This window comes from Micromesistius poutassou, assembly GCF_964030765.1.
Source record: "Micromesistius poutassou genome assembly, chromosome: 5".
NCBI classification, from domain to species: Eukaryota; Metazoa; Chordata; class Actinopteri; order Gadiformes; family Gadidae; genus Micromesistius; species Micromesistius poutassou.
The window spans coordinates 17,157,117-17,181,373 of NC_140275.1; the positions used below are offsets into that span (position 1 = coordinate 17,157,117).

Here is a 24,257-nt window from a genome sequence, read left to right on the forward strand (position 1 = left end):
AACTTAAACTATTTCAGAACAATTTCTAACCGTTGACCTTCCTTCAAACATTTAACACATCAACACACTTTCATCTTTAAATACATCTAAACTGATTTTTGACATCATTTATATTTTTTTCAGAATCAACTGTTTAATTTGATACCCACTTCGTATATTTTCATTACAGCAAAGAAATGCATTTTTCTAGTTTGTTTAGTTCCTTTTAAGACATAACAAAATGCCTCAAATGCTGCAAATTCCACCCTGTGTTTTTATTACAATGGAGGATTCGAGTCTGAGTGAGTCTTTAGCACGAGAAGACATAAAGTGATGGGTTTACAATAAACACTTATTTTGAAATACTTCCAACAAAGTAGCTCTTATGGGGTTAAGCACCACCTGGAGAACTCTCATTAAACTTATGTGTAATGAACTTCACAACTTCATAGTTGAAATGAGGCCCTAGTAATTATGAGAGCAATAATTGGCGGAAGCTCTTCCAATTAGCACGGGGCCAATATTTAGTGGATGAGTGAGGAAGAGATGATTGGACTCCAGAGCAAGAAACACACCAACAGCAATCACTCATGTGCCTTGTGATTCATGTGCTCTACCTAGCCGTTTTGTGTCTCCTAGCACCTATGTCTATCTGAAGGGTCTTTCAATATCTATCCTATTTCTAATAATCCTTTTTCTGTCTTGTCTGTTAGCACCAGTGCTTTGTCTCTCTGTCCCCCCACTAATCATTTTCAAGTCGATCAATCGTAAAAGAAGTAAGCTTCACATGTCTTCGTGGTTCTGTGAGATTTGGTGCAAAGACCAATTCCCTCACCAATAATTCTGGGACATCAGGTGCCTTTCAGAATGCCACAATGCTGTGTTGTGCACAAATGGACATATCCTCCATCTGATCCATGTTGTTTTCACTGTTGGCAGAAATGAAAAGGAGAGAGGAAAGCAGCCCAAGCACATCCTTCCACCCACAACATATGTCTTTTTTTGGAGCGATGCACAGAAGTTAAGGCGGTGGCCTTTTTGGGCTACGCATACACAACCCAGATATTGCCTCATATACATCGGCAGGCTATTCGTCACAGAATTATAATTCACCCACATGGCCTTTAAGCAACAGTTAACCTTTTAGTAGCAGTTGGCATTTAAGTATCAGTTGTCGCTTTTCTCAATTCCCTGTTAATTGGTCTTAATGTTCACTGCCCCTTGCAGAGGAAGCAGTTGATAAAGTAGGGATAGGGAGGGGGGTTGTAGTTACTCTGGCTAGCGAATGCACCTCTCCCTCACAACACTTCTCGTCTAGTTAGTATATGTTCACCTCATAAAACCTCCAATCCATTTTCTCCCTCTTAATTCTATTGAAATCTCGCTGCCTTTCTTATTCAGAAATACAGTGCTTTCAAAGTCTTTGCTCTACAAAACCACCCTCTGGTGCGGTCTCTACAGGCTTCAAGGCCAATTGTGTTCACACGCATACCCGTGGTATGTGTGCGCAATGTGAGGATACGACCTCGACCCGAGCCCAGACTCTCTCTTCAGTATAGAGCCCCCCTGCCTTCGCCTTTTACAGCCCAGCACCATGTGCACCACCTCATCTGTGGTTGATACCCTGTCCCTTAAGCTCCAGCCATCCATGCATCCCTCCCTTGTTCGTCCGATCATCTGTCCATCATGTGGTCCATCGCTCTGCGCAACAAAGCATCCAATCAACAGTGTGTCTGGCACTCCATGCGTTAAATCATAATCATCCTTCTAGTTCAATGTGTCCATAGATGGATCTCTCAAGGCTCAAAACACAGTACCGTTGGTTAACTGCAGACTTACTGTGCGTTCACACCGTAGTCAACGTAGAGACGCATATCGGCCGAAATTTTTTGCTGCAAAAACCTGCGGCAAGATTTGATTGACGGCGCGTCACTTTTCCCTGTCACGGGCGAGCGCGTTCACGTGGATTTGCAGCGAGACAAGTTTCACAGTTGAAATATTTCAACTTCTCCGCGGCATTCGCGTGAGACAGCCAATCAGCCAACAGCCAATGGGTAACGTGGGTGAAGTAACGTAAAACAGCCAATCACCGTTCAACCGGCTGGGCCAACCGTTCCCTGCACTCCGCAGTGAACCACAGCTTGGAGGAGAAAGTGATTGTTGCCGTTTGCGACTCCCGGAGCTCTATATATACTATTATATATATAATATATAATATAGAAATATCAATATAATATAATATATACGATATATATAATATCACAGATATACACAAAGCGGTGTGCGCCTCTGGATGATATTATGAACCCATAAACGACGGGCATTCCGACGTCTCTCCCTCTTCCACAACAGGTAAAGACACGCAATGGTGGTTATCTCGGCCATGGTTGATGAGAATGAATTGGCATAAAGCACCGTTGGCGGGCAAAAGATGTTGTGCGGCAAAATTTGCTGCGCGACAAAGTTTGCCTGGTCATGCGAACAGGCGAAAAATGTGTCTTTTGGTGTGAACGCACAGTTAGGATACAGTGGTGGGGTCTAAGAGGTGTTCTGAAGAAAGTGATGGAGTCAGCCTCCCTAGTGTCTCCCATCCATTCACCAGTCTACCTTTCCGTCAGTCTTTTCACCCCCCTGGCCCCTTGAGTAGCCGAACACTACGGTCAAGAAAATGACTTATTCCTTAGATTAACCCCTTTCACCCTGCAATAACTGGAGGTACCTATTTCCCTGTCCATGAGTCACAATGTGATTTTTTTTCTTCTATACATTTTTCCACATTTCTATGTTTCTTTTTTTTTACCATTATGGCTATTGTGGTCGTTCCTAGTGAGCGGTCACAAGAAGGAGCTGAGTAAAGACCGCTGCCAACACACTGTCTTTCTGCATGCCATTCGCTCTCTTTTCTTTTTTCCTTTTCATCAAATTATTGATGTCTTCTCTCCTCCCAGACACGTTTATCTCAGAACGGCCGAATGCCGTCCTGATTGTGGTCCTCTCTTCATGATTCACAAAAACAAAACAAAAACAGTTTCACGGCCTTGTGTTTGTGGGGGTTGTGTCTACTAATATCGTACTTGGTTTTGCAAACACTGAGTCGTTGTTACATACCGTAACCTCTAATAATTAGCTAACATGGCGCCCTTCATTGCCACTTCAAATGGCAGACTCGGTCATGAAACAAACAAACAGACAGAGAAAACAGCCCCACAGCCCAGCCAGCACGCTCCTCCAATGTTGGTGTCGTTTTGTTGCTGTGAGAGCAGAGAGCTTTATGTTGCACTGGTGTGGTGTCTGGCTGCCTGGGGAACCAACCTTGCGGGCTGGTCCAAACACAGATAAACAGTAGCATGAATTCTAGCTGTTGGCTGGAGTCTGGTGCTCCAAACAATGTTTATACTTTGTCTGCTTTTTTTATTTTTATGGCACAGTGGATTCCCTGATGGGATTCGTGTGAAAGCAGGTAATGGTAAAATCGAAAAAGGAAAGTGATTTCCGGCCCTTCTTCTTCCGTGGTTTTTTGCTCTGTCACCTCATTTTTTTAAAATATCTCTGTCTCTCCTTCTCTGTCTGTCTCTCTTTCTGAGTCTGGCTCTCTTTTTTTGTTTGGTTGTCTTCTGTCACAAACGGTCACGTTATTTTAAATGGCTGGTCCTTCTCACTCTCTCTCCATCCCTCTCTCTGTCTTTTTTGTTTGTAACTTGTCTCTCACATACACGGACAGAACAAAACACTCTCCCAAAAAATACAAGATAAATAAACTAAAAGTTGCTTCTGTTCTCCAGGGATAGCCTGTCAGGCTGGATCAGTGTCCAGGGTGTCAGTGTCCAGGCCTATGGTCACCCTGAATAGAAAGCTGCCAGCCTGTGTGTGTGTGTGTGTGTGTGTGTGTGTGTGTGTGTGTGTGTGTGTGTGTGTGTGTGTGTTCCTTCTTGTCTGCCAGCATCCTTTGATTCTGATATCAATCTGGTTTCACAGCCTGTATGATATTCAAAAGTAGGAAAACTCAAATAAGAACAGACGATGCCTAACAATATATATAGGCTCCAAAGATTGTGTCTGTATAACTGGATGTGTTATCTACACACAAACAATATTTCTGTTAGAGCATAGACTACAAATCACACAGAGCTGTCTGCAAGATTCAAACTTATCACAATACCGGTATGTCTCTCTCCCCCCAAAAAAGGGCGTTGAATGTAAATAGTCTTTTGATTAACAAAAATAAAAAACATTTTTTTGCCATAAAATGGCGGAATTGCAAATGAGAGGGATACAGAAAAAGAGATAGAAAGGGAGAAAGCATGCCCCCATCTTCTCACTGAAATGTGTTCCACAGTCTGGTAATTTGTTATTTCTCACCAGATAATGGCATCTAGCTGGGGCCTACATTAAAGCAGAGTGTAATCGAATGTGAGAGGCAGCAAAAAATGGATGCAGCCCAAGGAAAGATACAGAGAAAGGATAGAGGGGTTTCTGAATGGGGTCTTTGAACCAAAGATTTAGGGATTTGTGTGTGTGTGTGTGTGTGTGTATGTGTGTGTGTGTGTGTGTGTGTGTGTGTGTGTGTGTGTGTGTGTGTGTGTGTTTGTTTGTTTGTCTCTGTGTGTGTGTGTGTGTGTGTGTGTGTGTGTGTGTTTCTGAATGTGTGTGTGTGTGTGTGTGTGTGTGTGAGAGAGAGGGCGATAAAAAGCTTATAAAAGACTAAACAGAAAAAAAATGACTTGTATCAACACCAATAGAATGGCCATATAAACATTAGAAGACATTAATGAATGCATTAGCATCCAGACGTTATCAAACTATCCAATGCATTGTATGCAGAACATCCCTCCCACACTAAAGATGTGCAAGCGTCCATATCATCTGAAATAGGCTTCTGTCACATAATTTTAATGCAAGCAGGCAGCCTTGCCTTTAACAACATCACATGGTTAACAAAACATACAAAGTTGTGAGTGTGATGGGGAGAATGCAAAAAAGATTATAATGTCAACTGTCAACATCTGAGAGGCATCGTCATACATAAATGATAAAACAAAAATGTACTGCAAGGAAATAGTCAGGAAACTCCAAACAAACGTGAAAAGGTTTTGCGGATTCCACCAAAACCTTTTCTCTAAATCATGCTATCCACTCATGTATTTTCTTATCTTACTGCTTGTTGTTCTGTATCTCTTGCAGTCACCAAACCATTCCACCCACACACACACCCACACCCACACACACACACACACACACACACACGTATAGCTTCAGTATCAGTGTGGAGGAGATGAAAAAAAAGCTATGAAAATCAACAATTCCCTTTGACTTTCTGTTAATCTTAAACCCTCTCTCGATGCCTCCCTCTTCCCTGATTTCCCTTTCCCCCTGTCTCTCTCTCGCCTCCATAGAGCCACACGTCGTCCTCTCATCTTCATCATCATCATATCAATCTTTCTCTCCCTCTAACACACACACACACACACACACACACACACTCTATCCCTCCGTCTTTCCTTCCCCCCCCCCCCCCCTTCCCAGCTCAACCGTAGAAGGCACACTTCATGGAGACGCAGCAGCATCAAACTAATAGGATGGAAAATAGCAGTGGAAGTATAAATCCTTTTTCCCTTTATCTTCCCAGGTGTCATCCTGCATTCTTAATTTATGGCTGAGCATCCCCCCACCTACGCCCTCTCTCTCTCTCTCTCTTTTTCTCTTCATCTCTGTCTGTCTCTCTATCTCTCTTGATCCTCATTGAACTTTTCAATCTAATCGGTATTCATTCGATGTCACATGTAGGCCAGCTTTGTACCTCATCCCCAAGTTTGTTTATTCATTTTTTATTAACAGATCCTAAAAAAAACAACTGGCGCATACCCACTATCTCTCCCCCTTATGTTCAAGTGATGGGTGCTTCATGGTTACTATGGTATCTGCCTCCACTCACACTGCCTCACTCACACTGGGATGAGTAACTGGGGCAAAAATATCCGGAATTCCAGGGTGAGAAAATGTATTGTGCTGGACTCAAAAAGGTCATGTATTTTAATGAGTGAGATTGTGTGTGTGTGTGTGTGTGTGTGCGTGTCTATCTATGAGCTTATGTGTGCGTCTGTGTGTGTGTATGTGTGTGTGTGTGCGTGTGTGCGTGCCTGCGTGGAGTGATCCACAGCACATGGTAATTTGAGTATGAGCGTGCACACGCATGTCACAGCTATTAGGGATGTGTTAGTGGACAGGGTCATGATAGCAGCACCTTTAATAAATCTGTCTTAATCAGTGAGGACATGCAATGAAATGAATTGTTATCCGCCGCCGACGGCCGCATTATGGGAAGGTTGTGCTGGGGCTGTGTGACCCTTTCAAAGTCACTTAGTGTAATTTACCGCACATGTCAGGTAACACTGGCGATGGTAATTGCGACTGACCTCAATCTGAGAACATTGCACTTTTTGAGTCGCAGAAAGATGGCAGAGACACCATTCTCCCTTACATCTAATGGGAAAGTGTTTGTGTGTGTTTGTGTGATTTCTTGTATGTGAATGTGCATGCATTGTGTGAATATGTGTGGGTGCAGGCTTTGCATTTGTAGGCGTGTGTGTGTGTGTGTGTGTGTGTGTGTGTGTGTGTGTGTGTGTGTGTGTGTGTGTGTGTGTGTGTGTGTGTGTGTGTGTGTGTGTGTGTGCGTGCGTGTGTGTGTGTGGGTGTGTAAAAGAGAGTGTGTCTGTTCATACGTTTTACTGAGCGCAAAGGAGAGCGCGAAAGACAGCAAGCTTAATTGATGCAACTCCATGATGACCCCCTGTTGGCCACTTTGTCTCTCCATCTCTGCAGGTGAGATAGAGAGGGATGTTCACTAGGAGGAATGAAGGTGAAGGCCTCCACAGTTGCTATGGTCACCGTTGCATAGTTTTTATCGCAGCATTCATCCACACACGTGAGGCGATACGATAAGGGCTGCGCCGGCCAAGCTCGCTACCTGATTGGCCGTATCGCCGGCAAGGCACAATGTCCCAGTGGAGTCGGCTCGATCCAAACACCGTTTTAACCGCATGAACCCTGACCCCTGACTGTATTATAGTAGGTGACTTCAGATTGACGTCACTAAGGGGAGATGGAACCCACTCCCACCTTTCTGCAGGGACTGGAACACCTCAGCCACTGAGCAATCCCGCCTCCTCCACTGAGAAAGAAGAATGTACTCACGGTAGTGTCTTCCGTTTGAACTGTTTGATATAGGATATTGCCAGGTTTGCAAGACAATAGTCTATAGTTGGTGGTCTTTAGAAGTCTGAAGTCAATGCATTTGGGTGGAGAATGTTCTTTTCATGTATGGATATGTTAGTCCTCAACATTCTGAAATCATTACGGTCCTGAGCGCACATTTGTTTGATATGTGATGGTCATGGCCTACTTTTGGTTTCTCAAATCAAATATTCTCCTATGACTCACCCGCCACCATCGTACTGAGACTATCAGGGGAATGAAGAATTACAATATCAATCACAATCACTTCTCCCCTTCCACTATATTCGCCCTCATCTTGCGTCTCTTCTCATGCCCTGAGATGTCCCACTTTACCCATACTTTTGCTTGGTAGACATGCATATGAATGCATATGAATACCAATTCCCTACTTTTTTATTGATCAACCTTTCTGATTCCTGGCTCCTCTTAACACTGGCCTCCAACAACACCAGCTGTCTCTGTTTTTCTCTCTCTCTACCTGCCTCCTGGCCCTCCATGTTGCCTCCCTCCCTCCCTCCCACCAGTATAACTCTAACGACGTGTACTCCTTCCTGGATCCACTAACGGCCCTCCACAACGCTAATGGAGCAATCACACACGTGGCGGATCTGCTGCAGCCACGAAGCAATGCAGCAACAGAGCTTAGCATGCCTGCAGACAGAGAGAGAGAGAGAGAGAGAGAGAGAGAGAGAGAGAGAGAGAGAGAGAGAGAGAGAGAGAGAGAGAGAGAGAGAGAGAGAGAGATGGAGCAGAGATGGAACAAGAGAACAAAATATATAGGGAGAGAGAGAGAGAGAGAGAGAGAGAGAGAGAGAGAGAGAGAGAGAGAGAAAGAGAGAGACTGCTATAGGCCGGGAAGTGTAATGAGGCAGAATGCCAATTCTAACACATTGTGCTGCCAATAATTGTGAATGATCCCAGGTGTGGGGTAGATGGCTACATGCATGAGGCGGTCGAGGTTGTGCTAGTGTCTGTGTTTGGAGGTGGGGGGGGGGAGTCGGTTGTCATGAGATGAAAGACAAGCAGATTAATGAATAAATAAAGGGTGAAGAGTCCACTGTGATGTCGTAGATAGAGAACAGGGAGACAGACGTATAAATACAACTGGGTAAATGTTTCCTATGAAATGGGTAAGTCTATGTAAGTCTAGGAATGTTATCAATTTGTTTCATGCATTGTCTACTCATTGATTTTCCATTAAAAAAAAAAAAAAATTTCAATACTTTGGCAACATGCTTGTTCATTTAAATGTCAAGCCAATAAAGCGTTGTTGAATTGAATTGGGGAGAGTGAGAGAGATAGATAGGGAGGGAGAGACAACAGGAGAGAGGGAGAGAGGGAGAAAGTGACTAATAGTTAATAGATTAACAAACACAAAGCAAACAAATGTTGACATATACAGGAAGACATTGCTTTGTTTACACGGAGGAAGTGGCTGGATTGAGACTGCAGTGAATCTCAATAGGTGAGAGGGCTAGGTAGGGATTTTAAAGAGGAGAGAGGATTAACGAAAACCCAGAGTGATTCAGCATGGAATCAGTGCCTGGAACAGCATTCCCATGTTCTCCTCTCACGCACCCCCACACACATGCACACAGGCGTGCACGCAAACAAACTCAAACCCAAAGGGGAAAAAGTAAGGGAGCGGTCTAGAAACAGGGGCGGGATAGAAAAGAGAGAGAGAGAGAGAGAGAGAGAGAGAGAGAGAGAACTGCCTGCAGAATATGAAACCAACCATATTTTATTTAAATCACAAACATAGACCGAATACCACTTCTATACAAGATATGTGTGGGGTTAAACCATCAGCCATGTTTCAAACAAGATGCATATGTTGTTTGAAGGACATGGGTACAAGAAAAGTACATCAGACCTCCAATTAAATAATGAGAGAGAGAGAGAGCGTGAGAGAGAGAGAGAGAGACAGAGAGAGAGAGAGAGAGAGAGAGAGTAGGAGAGAGAGAAACAGAGAGAGAAAGAGAGGGAGAAAGAAAGGCAACTGTCAGTCTAAAATGTTTCTTTCATGACAGGTCATTGCAAAGTAAACCTGTGCTATCTGTGACGGGTGAGGTAGAAATGACCAAGTACATTTCACTAAGCGTAGATGAAAACACCCTAATTACCAATCAAGTATACAGCAGAACAGTTTTTCTCCTATCTGAGAGAATAAAACTGAAGATTTCACAGAATTTCTGGGGGGGGGGGGGATAAAAACAGACAAGACACTGGCTATGACAAGAATACTTGGTTAACCCTGATACTTTTGTTAATTACATTTTGTTATGTACAAAATATTCACGATAAAATCGAAATCCACATCTGCGACACCGGCCATGTCCTACCTCGGTCTTAACGTAACTACTTAAGACGCAACATATTCATTAAAGTATCCCTTTCATTTCCGCACACTTTTGTTAAGATAGCTCTCTGTTGTGGCAGCAAGGACAGAAGAAGAACGGAACCATTCTGTACATTTCCAGTGAACTACTCCGATCTCTCTGCGGAATCTAATCCTCGGCACACTTTTGCTTAATCCTACCAGGAAACCATCAAACGATGAACAAATGTTCGCAGTTAGGGAGGCTGTGACAGGAAGACTGTATAATAGGCGTCTAGATTGCCACTAACGTAATTATGCTCTCTGATTAGGGAATTGCGTCTTAATGTAATTACAATGCCGTTTAAAGATTTATTCTGTCTGTAGCAATGTGCTGCGTTGCTGTGTTGGTGTCTCATCATGTTAGCCATAACCATAGAGCCCAATCTCCTTTGTAATCTGCAGAGACCTCTCCAATCATCATGGGGGGGGGGGGGGGGGGGGGGGGAGAGAGCCAGATCAAAAAAACCAACCAGCTCCTTGGTGATGCTTTTGCTCAAGCTGTACCCATGCTGACTATCTCTATAAATGACACGAGTCAATTGCAAGTCTGCAGGCACAGGTGATGTTGATCCATGATGTTGATCACACTAGATGGAAAGCAAGCCCTAGCTGCAGTCACATGGAAACATTTACATTAAGACTTTTTTACAGTACACACACACGCACCCACATGCCACCTCCACGTTGTAATCTTGCATTGTTACCTAGTTGCCGATCTATATATCAGCATATATATCGTCATATATATCGTCATTGTTGATCTATTGGAACTTTCGATTTAAAATAAAATCACTAGAACACTTAATTACACTTAATTTCTGAGTTTGTGTGTGTGTGTGTGTGTGTGTGTGTCTGTGTGTCTGTGTGCGTGTGTGAACATGTGTGCTGTTATGTTTCTCAGACTAGTGAAAAGCTAATCAGCATACTTAATTATTAAATACCACTTGTTCATACTACAGATACACTAATCAACTAATAACTAACCCCATCAAGAAAATCAAGAAAACTGTATATACAATTGAGGAATACAGGTAAAGAATGAGACATTTTAAAAGTAAAAGGATAAAAAACATGCCTGAAATATCCCCATTGAATAAACAGAAGAATTACACGTTGATAGATATGCAACACAAAAGTGCTTCCACTGTGTTTCATACGGGGAAATGGCATTGCATATATGGGTTTCTGGTTCAACGAGCATCCATTCTTGTAGAGTGTAACAGAACGCTATGTCGTCGCCTCCTGCCGGAATGAAATTCATGAAGGCAAATTGCTTCCATTCTTCTGCTACACCGGCTCGACCACAGAGACCAACGAGACCCCTCAGCAAAGGGACGGGGATGAACAGTACATGGTGGAGAGTCTGCGAAATGTATTCAACCCCGCGCTGTTACACTAAGCCCCTAATAGCAGTACAGTCGGTGAATCGTGGCCTTTCACAGAAAGTAAGTCAGGGTGAGTGCCACAATGAGAGCCCTTTTCACTCACCCTGCTGACGCCCCTGCCCCTGTCCTCTCCATAGTTGGTCCCCAGGATTTCAAAGAAGATGTTGGGGTTGGTTCCGTTGTCGGTGAACTCCAGGAAGCTGGTGAGACCGCTCACGCCAAACTAGGAAAACGACGGGAAAAAACATTGTTTGTTATTTGAAAATCTTAGGACTATGGAAAACAGTTTGACTCTGTATTTGTCTTCCTACTTCTTTTGACTCAGTATATAAATAAATAATTATGTACCGGATATGAAAAAATTACACAAGATATACGTGGTGTCAGCTTCCCACCTTTGTCCTCCCCTGAGGTAGTGTGAACCGTCAGCGCAAGTGACTCTGCGAGTTGGCTTTAGGTTAGCTGTAACTTCACCTACCATGCATAGTGGAGATGAATCACACTATGAGTGAGAGTCAGTGTGTGTGTGTGTGTGTTGTGTGTGTGTGTGTGTGTGTGTGTTATAGAGCGAAAGAAAGAAAGAAAGAAAGAAAGAAAGAAAGAGAAAGAAGAGAGAATGTGAGAAATGTGTGTGTTGATGACGCTTTGAACTCTGATACGGTTGTCTGTCTATTTGTCTTCCTGTGTCTTCCTTCCTTTTGTTTTCCTGTGTCTAATGCTCCAACGGGTGGGAAAGTAATGCTTCAAAATACGGATCATTCGAAAACAAATGCCCTCCAAGCAACTTGTGTAGTAAGGTAATAGATATGATGCTTTGCAACAAGGGCCATCCATTAAGAAGAACATCTCATTTATTTGTTGTGTCCCCAGATCTTATGCACATCATCAAGATATCACATCAAGGCATCGATTTTGGCTCATTTACACTAATGTATTCTAAAGGGTGTGTCTTAGCAATACTCCTTCATAGTGGTCAGCATTTCATCATTTTAATTCAATCCAGGGCCCACTGATAAGAGGTACATATGTCCGTGTCCCGAGGTCCAGAAGAGCAGGACACTGCACATCATGTGCTGAGAGCGACCGGCTTCCTACACCCAGGCCACCAAGAGAAGAGATGAGGTGTTAACCTCCACCACAAACTGCGTCTGATCCGAGAGCAGACGAGTAGTTCTGGCCTGATTCACTCTTGGACCGCTGATCGAAATAGTAGTCTGCAGTGTAGGTAAAGAGTGCCTGACAAAGCAAGCTGAATCCAGGCCTATTTGCTGCTCAGTGTGGTCCGTTCCACTGGGTGGCTTAGCATCAAACAAAAAGTAGAAAACATGTAGGTCGACATGAGGCTATTATGGAATTAAATGAGTGACTACAGAATTTACATTTTTAAAGGCCACTGAACCTAATCTCACAAACACATGTGCACAAACACACACACACACACACACACAGACACACACACACCCACCCTCGCACAGGCGACTTCATTAGGGCAGTGCATCAAGTCGATTTGTTTGCTTGTAAACCAAGCACAGGTAAACCTCGCCTGATGCGGTGGATTAGCTTTCATAATTGGTTGGTTAATTGCTACTGGTGCAAGCCATTTATAACAATTATCTTTCTGGTAATTGTACCTCATGTCAAGGACAAGGGAGAACAGGAGAAAAAAAAAGAGGACAAACTTTCTATACTATCATTATTTCTTATACAACACTTGCATAATACGGCCATGTAGGTGAGAGTGAAGGAAGCCTTCTGAAAGAAAGCTTAAATGGATGAAAATATGTGCTTTGTGTAAAAGATGTGCAAAAAGAAGTATAAATCACATTGGCATTTATTTTATTTAATTGCTTACATTGTGTTAAATGTGGCAGAGATTATAGAAATGTATATTGTTTATAAGCAGGCAAAAAATGGCTGCTGACAATGTGACGTCAATGTCAACATGAAATTATTTGGCATTTTTCATTTCCCGAAAAAATATGATCCGCATTTAATTCTAAATGGAGGTACAGCTAGTGGCCTGGATATGAAAAAAGAACTGCAGGCCTGGTAACCCATCGCCATGTCAACACATAGAAACCGGGGCCTATAAATGCCTTTAAAAGGGCAACAATTGGAGTTCTATTAATCAGGACAGAGGAATAATCAGCGGTAGCTGTGTGCTTCCACATTAAAGCTGATCTCCCACTTCTGCCCAGAACCATCAATTAATGTGTGGAAAAAAAAAAGAGGTAATTGCATTTTGTGAGGAGTACAGGCCATATCAGAGGCCGACATAAACAATGACAATGCTCAATAACGCCGACCATTATTGCTATGTGCAACATTTTAATGTGAATTTTAATGTTGTTATTAATTAAGGGTGTGTATACGAAGGAGCAATAAACCTATAATTCCACAATCAAAAAAATTGAAATGGCCAAAGGAAAGGGCAGGGATCGCGGCATTCAAAGCCTGGCCCTGGTAATACGATATTAAGCCTTGTGAAACAACATCCCGGACAACAATGTCATGTAAATTTAATCCTAGGCAACAATGTTTCGTTAACTATCAGATGACATAATGTTTTATTGACCGCTTTGCACAAGCTTGATGTGATTGTTTCTTCCCAAAGGCATGATGGTGGTTCCCATGGCAGCCATTTTAGGACATGGATGAGACTGGATTCCAGAAGTATGTCTATAGCAATTCACCATGCTTTCACACTGGGGGCCCTAGTTAGACAGTCTAAAACGCAGACGTCAAGGCGCAAAGTTAAAGTAGCTTTGTGGGCGGTTCTATGGCTCTGTTGCTATTATGACGGCGAGATAAATGAGCTTTGCGCCCGACGCAAATCTAAAATGGGTTGGTCTGAAACCTGTAGGTGTGTTTTGGGCATAACGTGCAATAAACCAATGAGAGTGCCATCTCCCATCCCCTTTAAGAGCCAGCGCATTTGACTTGACGAGTTGATATTTTGACAGTGTGTTTGCATTCCCCGCTGAGACAGACGCATGACCACATGAATTTCAAACTTCAAATGGCTCAGTTTATGGCCAAATAATAGGCCTAATTCACACATGGAATAGCGTTTTCTTCTACAACTTCAGAAACACTGAGTCGTCATGTAAATTGCGGCAAAGACAACTTAACACATATATGATATGCGGACGCGGTCCTGTGGCCGCAACTGTGGATCTATTTAATGATATGCGGCAATACATTAACAAACATTGTTTGTTACCAGTATTGTATACATAATCGTTATCGACTTCTGTTCATAATATGCATGTGTCCCCTCGTTAATATACATCGCCATGGACTGTATTATGTGTTTAGTTTGCGTCAGCCTTATCATTTGCATGTTTGTGCTGTGTATAGCCTACGTTTGTGTGTAAGCGTATGCTGCAGTTCCGACCTGCCATGGCACGTCAAAATAGCAACACCAACTGCGCTATCCGCCACTGACTTTAGACTAGGTATTTCCCGGTCAGTTGCGCAATTGTACTGGCGCAATGTTTAGATCGGTAAAATAGCACCAAGTATCATTTGCGCCGGAACACGCCCCTGCTTTTCGCCAACACGCCTCTCCAGGTGCAGGTGTAGTGGCGCCTGGTTGCTGCGGGGGAAAATCAGCTTTGCGCCGGGTGCAAACAAGCAACAACACATGTGTCGGTGTAGAAAGGTGTGTCTTGTTTATCTTGCACAAATAAATAAAACTAAAACCTAAAATATATATATATATATATATATATAAAAGCTTTAAACAAAGTGCAAAGTGCTATGCATTTATAGAATCTAATTAACTATAACTAAGGCTAATTAACTATTTTTTAGAGGGCCTGTTTATTGGAAAGCTGACAGATATAAAATTGAGAGAGAACAATTGTTCCACACGTTGATTGATATTAGAGGAACACATTGGCAAATTAAATTAAGAGATTTCACCTTCTGAAATTGAAATTGAGTGTAAATTCTCTCCACAATGTATAGAAAGCCATCTGGAGGATTGGATAAAAACTCAGATATATGATACATGAATAAAAAGATTTGTGGGAGACAGGTTTCAGGTCTTGTGTGGTTTCTGAAAGTGTGGTCCTCAAACATCAACTCACTATGATTTTATAATACTTTTTGCTTTAATTTGACTCATTCATTTCTCACTCCTCACTTTAGCATATGCCTAACGGAGAACTTTTGCGACTTCTCTGGAAGGAGGAAGCCCTCCCAGATGTTCATTCTCAATGGTTCTACAGATTATTTATTATTTGAGTGCTTTTAGCTTGCTTATAGGTGCTCAGAGTCAAGTGGTCTCATCAATCCCGTGAAACCCTTTGAGTCCCGGTGATTAAAGTCCTCACATATAAACTTGACTTGCTTTGGTCTCACAAGTAGCAGCTGTGAGAGCCTACCTCCAGTAGACAGCGAGGGCCCAGTGAATCACAATGTTGGGGGCAGAGTGGGCACAGTGGTTGTGGATGGGTGGAGTGGATGGTGGAGGTGAGTCAGCCTCCAGAGAGGTAAATGAACATATCACACTACTACTCTCTCCCTCCAGTGCCGACACGTGCCATGGTCAGGTCCACGGAGGACACACTGGGGAACAGCTCTCGGTTGTGGGGCTTGTCAGGCCTGTGTAGGCAATCAATACCATGTTTTTTTTGAATCCCCGTTGAGGATATGGCATTGTTAATGCTAACACATAGCATTGCCAGTGCACTCGTACGTACCTTTTTAACAGTGTCCAGCATGCTCTTCCCCCCCTGCCATGGTTTGGAAGTCTTCCTGATGCAGCTCAGACTGGCCATACTGTGCCACTTCCTGTCTTCCAACTTCCTGTGGAAGGTGTTGGCCAATAGCAGCACTGAATCATAGATGTAGCGGTTGGTGATCTACAGAGGGAGAGATAACAACAGAATATATGAAGCTAGAGTGCATATGCAGCATGAAGATGTGCTAAAGTGACTCGTTTGAATCCACCCCAGACTCTTTGTGACCTAGCCCCTGCATCGTGTGATTGTGTTGGTTTCTGAGAGTCAAGGACAGCACTTCTTCAGAAACGGAGACAGAAAAGTATGCCAAAGCCATTGCCTTTTGTTTTGCCGTGAGTTGGAATTAATTAGCCACAGATTTACATAGACTATAAACTGTTTTTTTAAGTAGATTTGGTAGCCTTGCATTGCGTGTTGTTTACATTACCATTTAATTTATCTATATATATTTAGATGCATCTCAAGGTATCAGTATCTCAAGGGCACGTGGCAAGCAAGAAGACCTGCACACACACACACACACACGCACCCAACGGCACACTTGTATACAGCTTTAGGGATGACATTCATTAAAGGGATTGATAGGTCCTCTGGTGCCACCAGAATAAAAAAAGAGATAGAAGGAGAGACAGAGAGGGTAGGGAGAACAGTTAATTGAGTCAATGATCGATCGCCGCACGGTTTACTGATCCTGTTGTGCCCATGTTAATGAAAGAATAGTAAACAGGCACAGAATCACACACACAAATGCAAAAGCATAAACAAAAACTCCATCCAGAGATCAAAGATACATTATGTAAAAAGAAACCATTGCATGCACACATGAACAATAATCACACCAAACAGAAAAAAAAGGATTATATTTTGAAATATGTGTGTGAAATTACCCTCTTCACTATGCCTGTTAACAGATTTTAACATATTAACAGAATTATAGATTAGATGGGATCGTGTTAGATCATCGGATTGTGTTAGATCTAGATTTGATGAATAGATGATATTGGATTCGCTTAGATAAAAAGGATTAAACACATTGTCAACCTTGCACGTTATTTTTTATTGCTTATTAACAGTGATAGTGTTTATTTCTTATTAGATAATCCTGTTTTGAGACTGGTACATCAAGCAGAATGCTGAAATGCTTCTCTCAGTGTGACACTTAATGTTCCCTAGACTCTTTCTCAAAATAATTGTCAATACTACAATGTCGCCATTATCGTAAATTTCCTTGGTGACGATTTGAAACATCTAGAGTGCTAAAAGCCATGTCGAAAACAGAAAGGCAAAGACAATTTGAGGAGACAATTATGAACAATTTCACCGCTGATTGCAAACATAAATATCACGCTTTGCATGCCACATTATTGAGTTGATTAAAATGGTTTACACTGAAGGTCACCTAGCAACAGTCCGTCGGTTTCTTTTGGTTTTAAGTTTTGACAAACTTTTTTTGACAAACACTTTTCACCAACAGTGACACCTTGGATGTTTGGAACCCTTTCAAAACATCCAAGGTCTCCTTCCTTTTTCCCAGCTATTCACCAAATGTCTACCAAGTGTGTGCTCTCACGTCTTCCGAGCGGAGGTTGTCTCTGCCTCAGGGTGCTTGAGAAGAAGTGGCTAATACAGAAAATAATCATTGGGCTTTACTAGCAAGCGAGACAGAGCGATTTCTGAGAAGCTGAGGTATGCACTCAGGTTGGGCCATGAGGGGCAAGCTTCTTACTGGAATGATATAACCTACCTTTGACAGAGTCACTGTATGCCAACTTTTCAAAAGGCAAATGAAGTGTGTGTTGCCTTGCAACGGGTTGTCATTGTGTGAAAGGATGTGAACGTGTTTGTGAATGGTCTACCACTGATGAATACGTGCTTTGTGTCTATGTGTCTGTTCCTATGTCTAATGCTCCAATAGGTGAACAAGCACTGTCTCAGAATATGCGTGGAGGATCAAATGCAGCACGTGGGTGTGTGTATGTGTATGTGTGAGTGTGTAGCCAGGTTGGGCTGACATGCTTCATTGCAGTGTGAAATTGTGCTTTTTCTGTGGTTCTCTCGGAACACTGTCCTTCTCTCTCTCTCTCTCTCTCTTGCTGTCTGTGTCTCTATTTTGTCCATCCTACCTTCCAGCTGACTTTGTGACTCCTACTGTTTCACTTTCACTTTCTGACCATGATGCAATCCCTCTCTCTCTCTCTCTCTCTCTTTTTCTCCCTCCCTTTCAATCAAAATATGTATTAGTTTCCCCTCCTTTCCTATGGCTTTCTCACTCATAAATGAATCAGTCCCATACATTGAAATTAAATAATTAGTTTCAGAAAAATATATATGACTAGTTAATTTACATGACACAAATCCATAGAAAATAAACTGTCCATGTCAACAGAAAGGATTACGTTCCATGTTGATCATTCATAATTATTTCACAAAATATTTTCCTCTAGGGTGTTGCGCATCCACATAAATCAACAATGCATTAATTCAATTTTCTATTTCATCTTGACAGATAAATACAAGTTTTTTTCCTTGTGTTATTGCCTCTCCGCTGCCTCTGACGGCATCGCTGTGATGCACACACAAAAACGCGAGAAAAAAAAGATAATTGTATACTTATGATCCCTTGGGGGGGAGGCATCAACAAATAAATAAATATAAAGAAGAAGAAAAATATAGTGTCAAACAGGGGAACCAGGGCAATGCGTTTATCTATTTATATATTCTATTCTTTTTTGTACATTTTCACTCAAAATATGTGGTCTCAGATGAATACACTCAGGGTGGGACTCATTTCTCTTAATCAAATTATCATGTTTTGTCTACAAAGCCTGAGAGGCATGACTGTGGCGACAAATCAAATCAACAAGCCTTGCATAATTAGAAAGTTCTCTATTCCCAAAACAAAGAATGGGGCAACATGAGTGCCAGCCGCAGCATTGGGTTACAGTTTCAGGTAAGCGATCTTAGGGCTCCCTGGTCTTATCCACAAGAAACAGAAGTTTCAAACTCAGAGTACTGTGGAAGGATTCAAAGTTTGAACCACCCACACCAAAGTACTCTAACTGGAAAATACCAGGACGGTTGATTTTGTCTGAGGGATACTTCTGGATGTGGCTTTACTTTTATCAACAAACAGCACAAACACCTATCGAGACTTGCCTCCTGTTTGTGCTACACATATAGTTGAGGTCTGCCTTTGCGATGGTTAACTTTAGCCCAAGGCACACAGAGTCCAAATTTCGGTTGATGTTTGTAGCACGACCCCAAATAGAACTGAAATAGTGAATGTAGTGGGGCTGCATTTTCTTTGCTCTGTCTGTTTACTACTGAAGTCTTTTTGGACGTACAAAATCTAAATCATATTTTCTGAGTTCGTCTCCCTTGTGCTTTTAGCATTATATTATTTTATTTTATCACTGCAATCTTTTAGCAATTGCCCTTGAACATCAAATCGTTAGTTGGTTCAACAGAGCGGTGAACAACCACTTAATGCAACCCATTTCAAACTATTCCTGAAGATGCATTCTTAGTGCTATTTGTACATTTTATAGGAAGCAACATATAACATTAAAGTGGCAATCTCCAAAGGTTTTCTTGTAAATAAATGTAATTAAGTCCCTATCTATCCAGAATGAGGTAACACACAATGATGACTCAGCCTGTGGACTGAGTCATCAACACTTCACATGCCCTTGCATGTGAAATGTTATGAACATTTCAATGCAAATCGTATCAGACGTCTGTCTCCCCTGTGCTCACCTCCAGCTGCTGGGACTTGGCATTCTTGGGGTCGCAGAGCGCCCCGTTGATGCGGTGGTTGTGTTTGACACAGCGCTGGGTGGCGTTGGGGGGCATGGGGAACGTCTGCCTCACCACTGTCAGCCGTCCGATGGACTTCATCACCAGGTCCTGCAGGTCGTAGTCAGAGATCTCCTGCAAGACGGGGGGAGACGTATTCGGAGGATGGGTTGGGGTAAAAGGGGGAAACACAAAACGGGATTTCAGTTTTTAGTTTTTTTGATAGATACAGTGGTTTGTAGGACAATCATTCTCCGATTACTAATTAGTGATTGAGCACTTTTTTTTTTCAATTTTGTGCAAAACAACCTACAGTGAACACAGGTATAATTAATGGTTGTCCAGGTCTGGGTTAGGGATCTTACTGAAGGGTGCGTATAGGGTGTGCACATTGACCATACCCAGAGTGAAGGTTAAATGCTGCCTCATAGATGTATGTGGACAGAAAGGGAAGAGAAACATATGAGAACATATGTAGGTGTGTGTGTGTGTGTGTGTGTGTGTGTCCTTGTAACGCTTGTGGGAGGAATCGGGGCTAATTTTAGCCCGAGGACATACTCTCTCCTTTGCTCTCCATTCCGCTCCACTTCTAGTACCCTTACTCCCTCTCTCTCAAACTCTGCTTCTCTACCACTATCTCTCCCTCTCTCTCTCAAACTCTGCTTCTCTACCACTATCTCTCCCTCTCTCTCTCTCAAACTCTGCCTCTCTGCCTCTAAATCTATCCCTCCCTGTCTCTCAAACGCTGCATCTCTAACATATATCTCCCCCTTACTCTCTCAAATTTTGCTTAACTACCTCTATATCTATCTCTCCCTCTGTCGCAAACTCTGCTTCTCTACCTCTCTCTCTCAAACTCTGCATCTCTCAAACTCTGCTTCTCTACCTCTCTCTCAAACTCTGCTTCCCTACCTCTACCACAATCTCTCTTTCTCCCTCTCTCTGCAGAGGGTCATGTGGTGATGAGATGAGAGCTGACATTTATTGTCTCTGGTGATTGTAACACTGCTTCCGATTCAGATGCCCTGTGATATCCATTGCTTATGCCTGCATTTGGGACACTGGCAGTGTGTGTGTATGTGTGTTTGTGTTGTAATTTGTAAATGTTTGCCTGTAACCAACGTCATTGTTTGTGTGAAGTCATTTCCTGTAATTTTGCCAGAACAACAGCCGCAACCTTAAACAGAATTACATATGTCAATCCAACGTTACTACACAGAATAACGATGGCATGTTCATAGACATGCCTTTATGTTTTTATACAGAAGAAATATGAATGTACCTGCTGTAATGGGCCGTGTTTACTTTTTCAGAGTAAACATATCAAATCAATCTACTGTTGCTTTGATATGCTCTAGCAGTCTTTACGGAGGTTGATACAGTTGTGTAAAATAATGGAGAATTAGATTTCTCCATTTCAAGATTTCTCCATTTCAAGTGAGAATACAGGATGTCAGTTCTGAAGTGATGCTTCACCGATGCAATGGGGGTAGCGAGGTGTGAAATGTAAAGATAAGTCAGAGGATAACTGAAAAAAGGTATACAGAGCCGCTCAGAAGTCATATCATACTACAAACCCACAGACCTGGACATTAATATTTTCATCTAAGAGATAGACGCTAGTAACTTTGAGTGCACACTGGGGTTGAAACATGAAAAAGATATTTGGACTATTTTTTTTTTTTTTTATCGTGCACCAGTTGAATTTCAATTTGAACCTTCAGAAGGCAGCAAATTGACTTCAAAGAACTATAAACATCTCCATAAAAATCCCAAATTGTAAACATACAGCATGGCATATCTTCACGCCGGGGCAACACGCCCCTGCAGAGGTCCTCATAAAACGAAGAAAGTACCATGATAAAAATGCCTGAAGAGGATTGAAAGCTCAAAAAGCTTACAGGGTCGAAAACTGTTCAAAAAGCCTGAAACAGTGGGCCAAAAACAGAATTAAGATTCACAGCAGGAGGTCAAGGGCACGCAGAAAAAAATATTGCCAAAAAGGATCCCCCCCACCACCCTCCCGAAACAAAAGTACACGCGCGCGCATGCATATGCACACACGCGCGCGCATGCACACACACAGGCAAGCATGGGATCCTTGAGAATAACGAGAAGTTATCTGGCTCCCCCTCATTGTATCGCTCCCTGTTTCATCCCCCCGTTTCTCTCTGTCTGACAGAGGACGAATTAATCCAGAGACGTGTCACCTTGTGTGACTTCCATGGTCTGTGTTCTCTACCACACACACACACACACCCACACACACACACACACACACACACACACACACACACACACACACACACACACACACACACACACACACACACACACACACACACACACACACACACACACACAGACACTCTTACTCTTACTCTCGTACATCGACAAACCCAGGGCTGACGATCGCGGCCCTGGAGGGGGAAATGTGGTTCGATATTGAAGCCATACCAGCTATAAGAACTCCTTTCTAGTGCAAGCTGTGTCACCAGTGAGTTACCACACAGGCTTCTTACTGACAACCTTTCAGTGCATTTCAGCACATGTCAGACGGGAGCACTCAGATATTACCGCTTGTTGCAGGAACCAGCTGACACACGCTTTTGTTCCATTGGTGGATTTTGGCTGCAAGAGTTCAAACAAAAAAACGGTGTGTTTTTATAACCGTCCACTGAGGACAGTGTTATGTCAGGATAAGGAAAAGTGCTTGGCATCCAGAGTGGGACTTTAGCATGGATCAGGAACTTTTTGTGCTGTGCAATGCTGGGTTACTGACATTGTGTTGGTATTCGATAAAAGCCAATATGTTTGCAGTGCTGTTCTTGGATTGCTGACTGGCTAACCTAGCCATCTTTGCTACGATATTAAAGGGCCCCTAATTTACCAAAAGGCGTGATTTGCCACTAGAAGCCCTTTTCAAAATCGTGCCTGCCCTCTGTGACATAGTGACATCACAAGTGGGAGGGTCCACCCCTATGTATGCTAAATAGATAGATCAATTTACCTGCCTGCCCAGTGGACTACACCAACTGGTAGACTTATCTATCCATCCTAAAATCTAGGTGGACACTCTCTATGGATGGCGTGTCAGCATTTGAATCAGCCTGTAATGAGTAATCACTCTCACATCTGGGGGCAAAATAGCGGCCCTTTAATAATACTCAAAGTGAAACATTTAAGACATTTGTAAACAACACATTTGTAATCAAATCCTGCTGGAATATCAACAACCTTCGCATCACAGACTCTATGATGATGCCAACCGTTCCACAAAGTTACCCACAGCTTTGAACCTTACATGTTTGTACAGTTGTGTGTTTTTAGGTCAGGAGAATACAAATTTGGCTTCCGAATGTATTTATAATCTCCCCTGTGTTCCCATGTCTAAGACCACTAAATCCTCCTATTTAGACCGCAATTCTGCATGAAAGCAGAGCAAGTCATCGCTCTGCCTAGTCCCTTTTAAGCAGCCCCTCCTTCTCCTCCCTCCAAGTTCTCCTCAGGGACACCAGCTCGCCCCGTCTCTCCATCTCTAGATGCGGGTGAAGAGCGATCTCATTCATTCTCTGTCCCCTTCTGCCCCCATGTTCCTACCCTATCACATTCTCAGCTCACCATAGGTTTCCCATCGGTCCAATTCAAAGGAACAATAAAATAATATATCAAATACAAAATAAAAATAAATAACTAGATACATGTATTTGTACTTCTTTAAAATACTATCTCCCCTTGTCACTGTCTTTTTTATTATGTTTGTATTTAATCTATTTAATCCCCATTTTCATGAAGAACCTCTACAGACCTTTTATTATTCATCCTAATCTCTCACATTTTCTCACACCCCCTGGCCCTTGCTCTCTCTCTCTCTCTCTCTCTCTCTCTCTCTCTCTCTCTGTCCCTCTCTCTCTCTCTCTCTCTCTCTCTCTCTCTCTCTCTCTCTCTCTCTCTCTCTGTGTCCCTCTCTCTCTCTCTCTCTGTCCCTCTCCCTCCCTCCCCCCCCCCCCCCCTCTCTCTCTGTGTCCCTGTACATCAGGAGGCCCCAGACAGCAGGTCACCCGGGAGCCTCCATTTTAATTTGTTTTTGAAGAGGCATCATTTACTCTGTCATATGTCAGCCACTATTAGTGTCAGGGTGCTGGAAATAATGACCTCAAACTGAGTGGCAAAGTTTCAGTGCAGGTTTTTTTTTTAAAGCAAGAGAAAGGGCAGGGTGAGAGAGGCAAAAAGATGAGCCACTGGGATGTTAAAGAGAGGCAACGGTGAAGGGTGAAGAGGGCGAGTATGTGAGAGAGACAACAACAAAGTTATTAATATATTGACATATAGTTAAATAATGTGTTAGTCGATGAATGATGATCATTTTGTTTCTTTCACAAAGAAAGACAACTGATACACAATGAAGCGAATAGCCCCGCCATTTTATTCACTGCTCATTACAAAGCAAAGTGATTTCACATTAGGATGCTATTTGATTTGAACATTTGATTTGCTTGGATGATTATACGAAAATGAAGATTCATCTGATTTCATCATGTGGTTATAGTTTGATTGAAACTCATGCAAATGTTTCCGAAAAAGTTATAAAACAAAATTAAACAAAACTAAGTGATTATCACTGGTGCTGTCATTATGCAGATTAAGATAAATTTGTGTTTTGTGTTGAGACTGCTTTTTAATGTTATTTTATTTATATGCATCCATATCAAAGAACAACATGATTATGTGTAG

General features: G+C 42.5%; 1 protein-coding gene across 1 annotated transcript in view; it reads right to left on the reverse strand.

The window, feature by feature from the left end:
- grid2 (glutamate receptor, ionotropic, delta 2) overlaps nucleotides 1-24,257 on the reverse strand; it is a gene marked incomplete at both ends in the record, with an annotated part of 386,320 nt that overhangs the window by 91,653 nt on the left and 270,410 nt on the right. Inside the window, 3 exons of the mRNA XM_084468194.1 lie at nucleotides 11,081-11,200; nucleotides 15,687-15,848; nucleotides 19,485-19,658. Of these exons, the coding sequence (XP_084324320.1) occupies nucleotides 11,081-11,200; nucleotides 15,687-15,848; nucleotides 19,485-19,658 (456 nt within the window). The remainder of the gene's footprint in view (nucleotides 1-11,080; nucleotides 11,201-15,686; nucleotides 15,849-19,484; nucleotides 19,659-24,257) is intronic.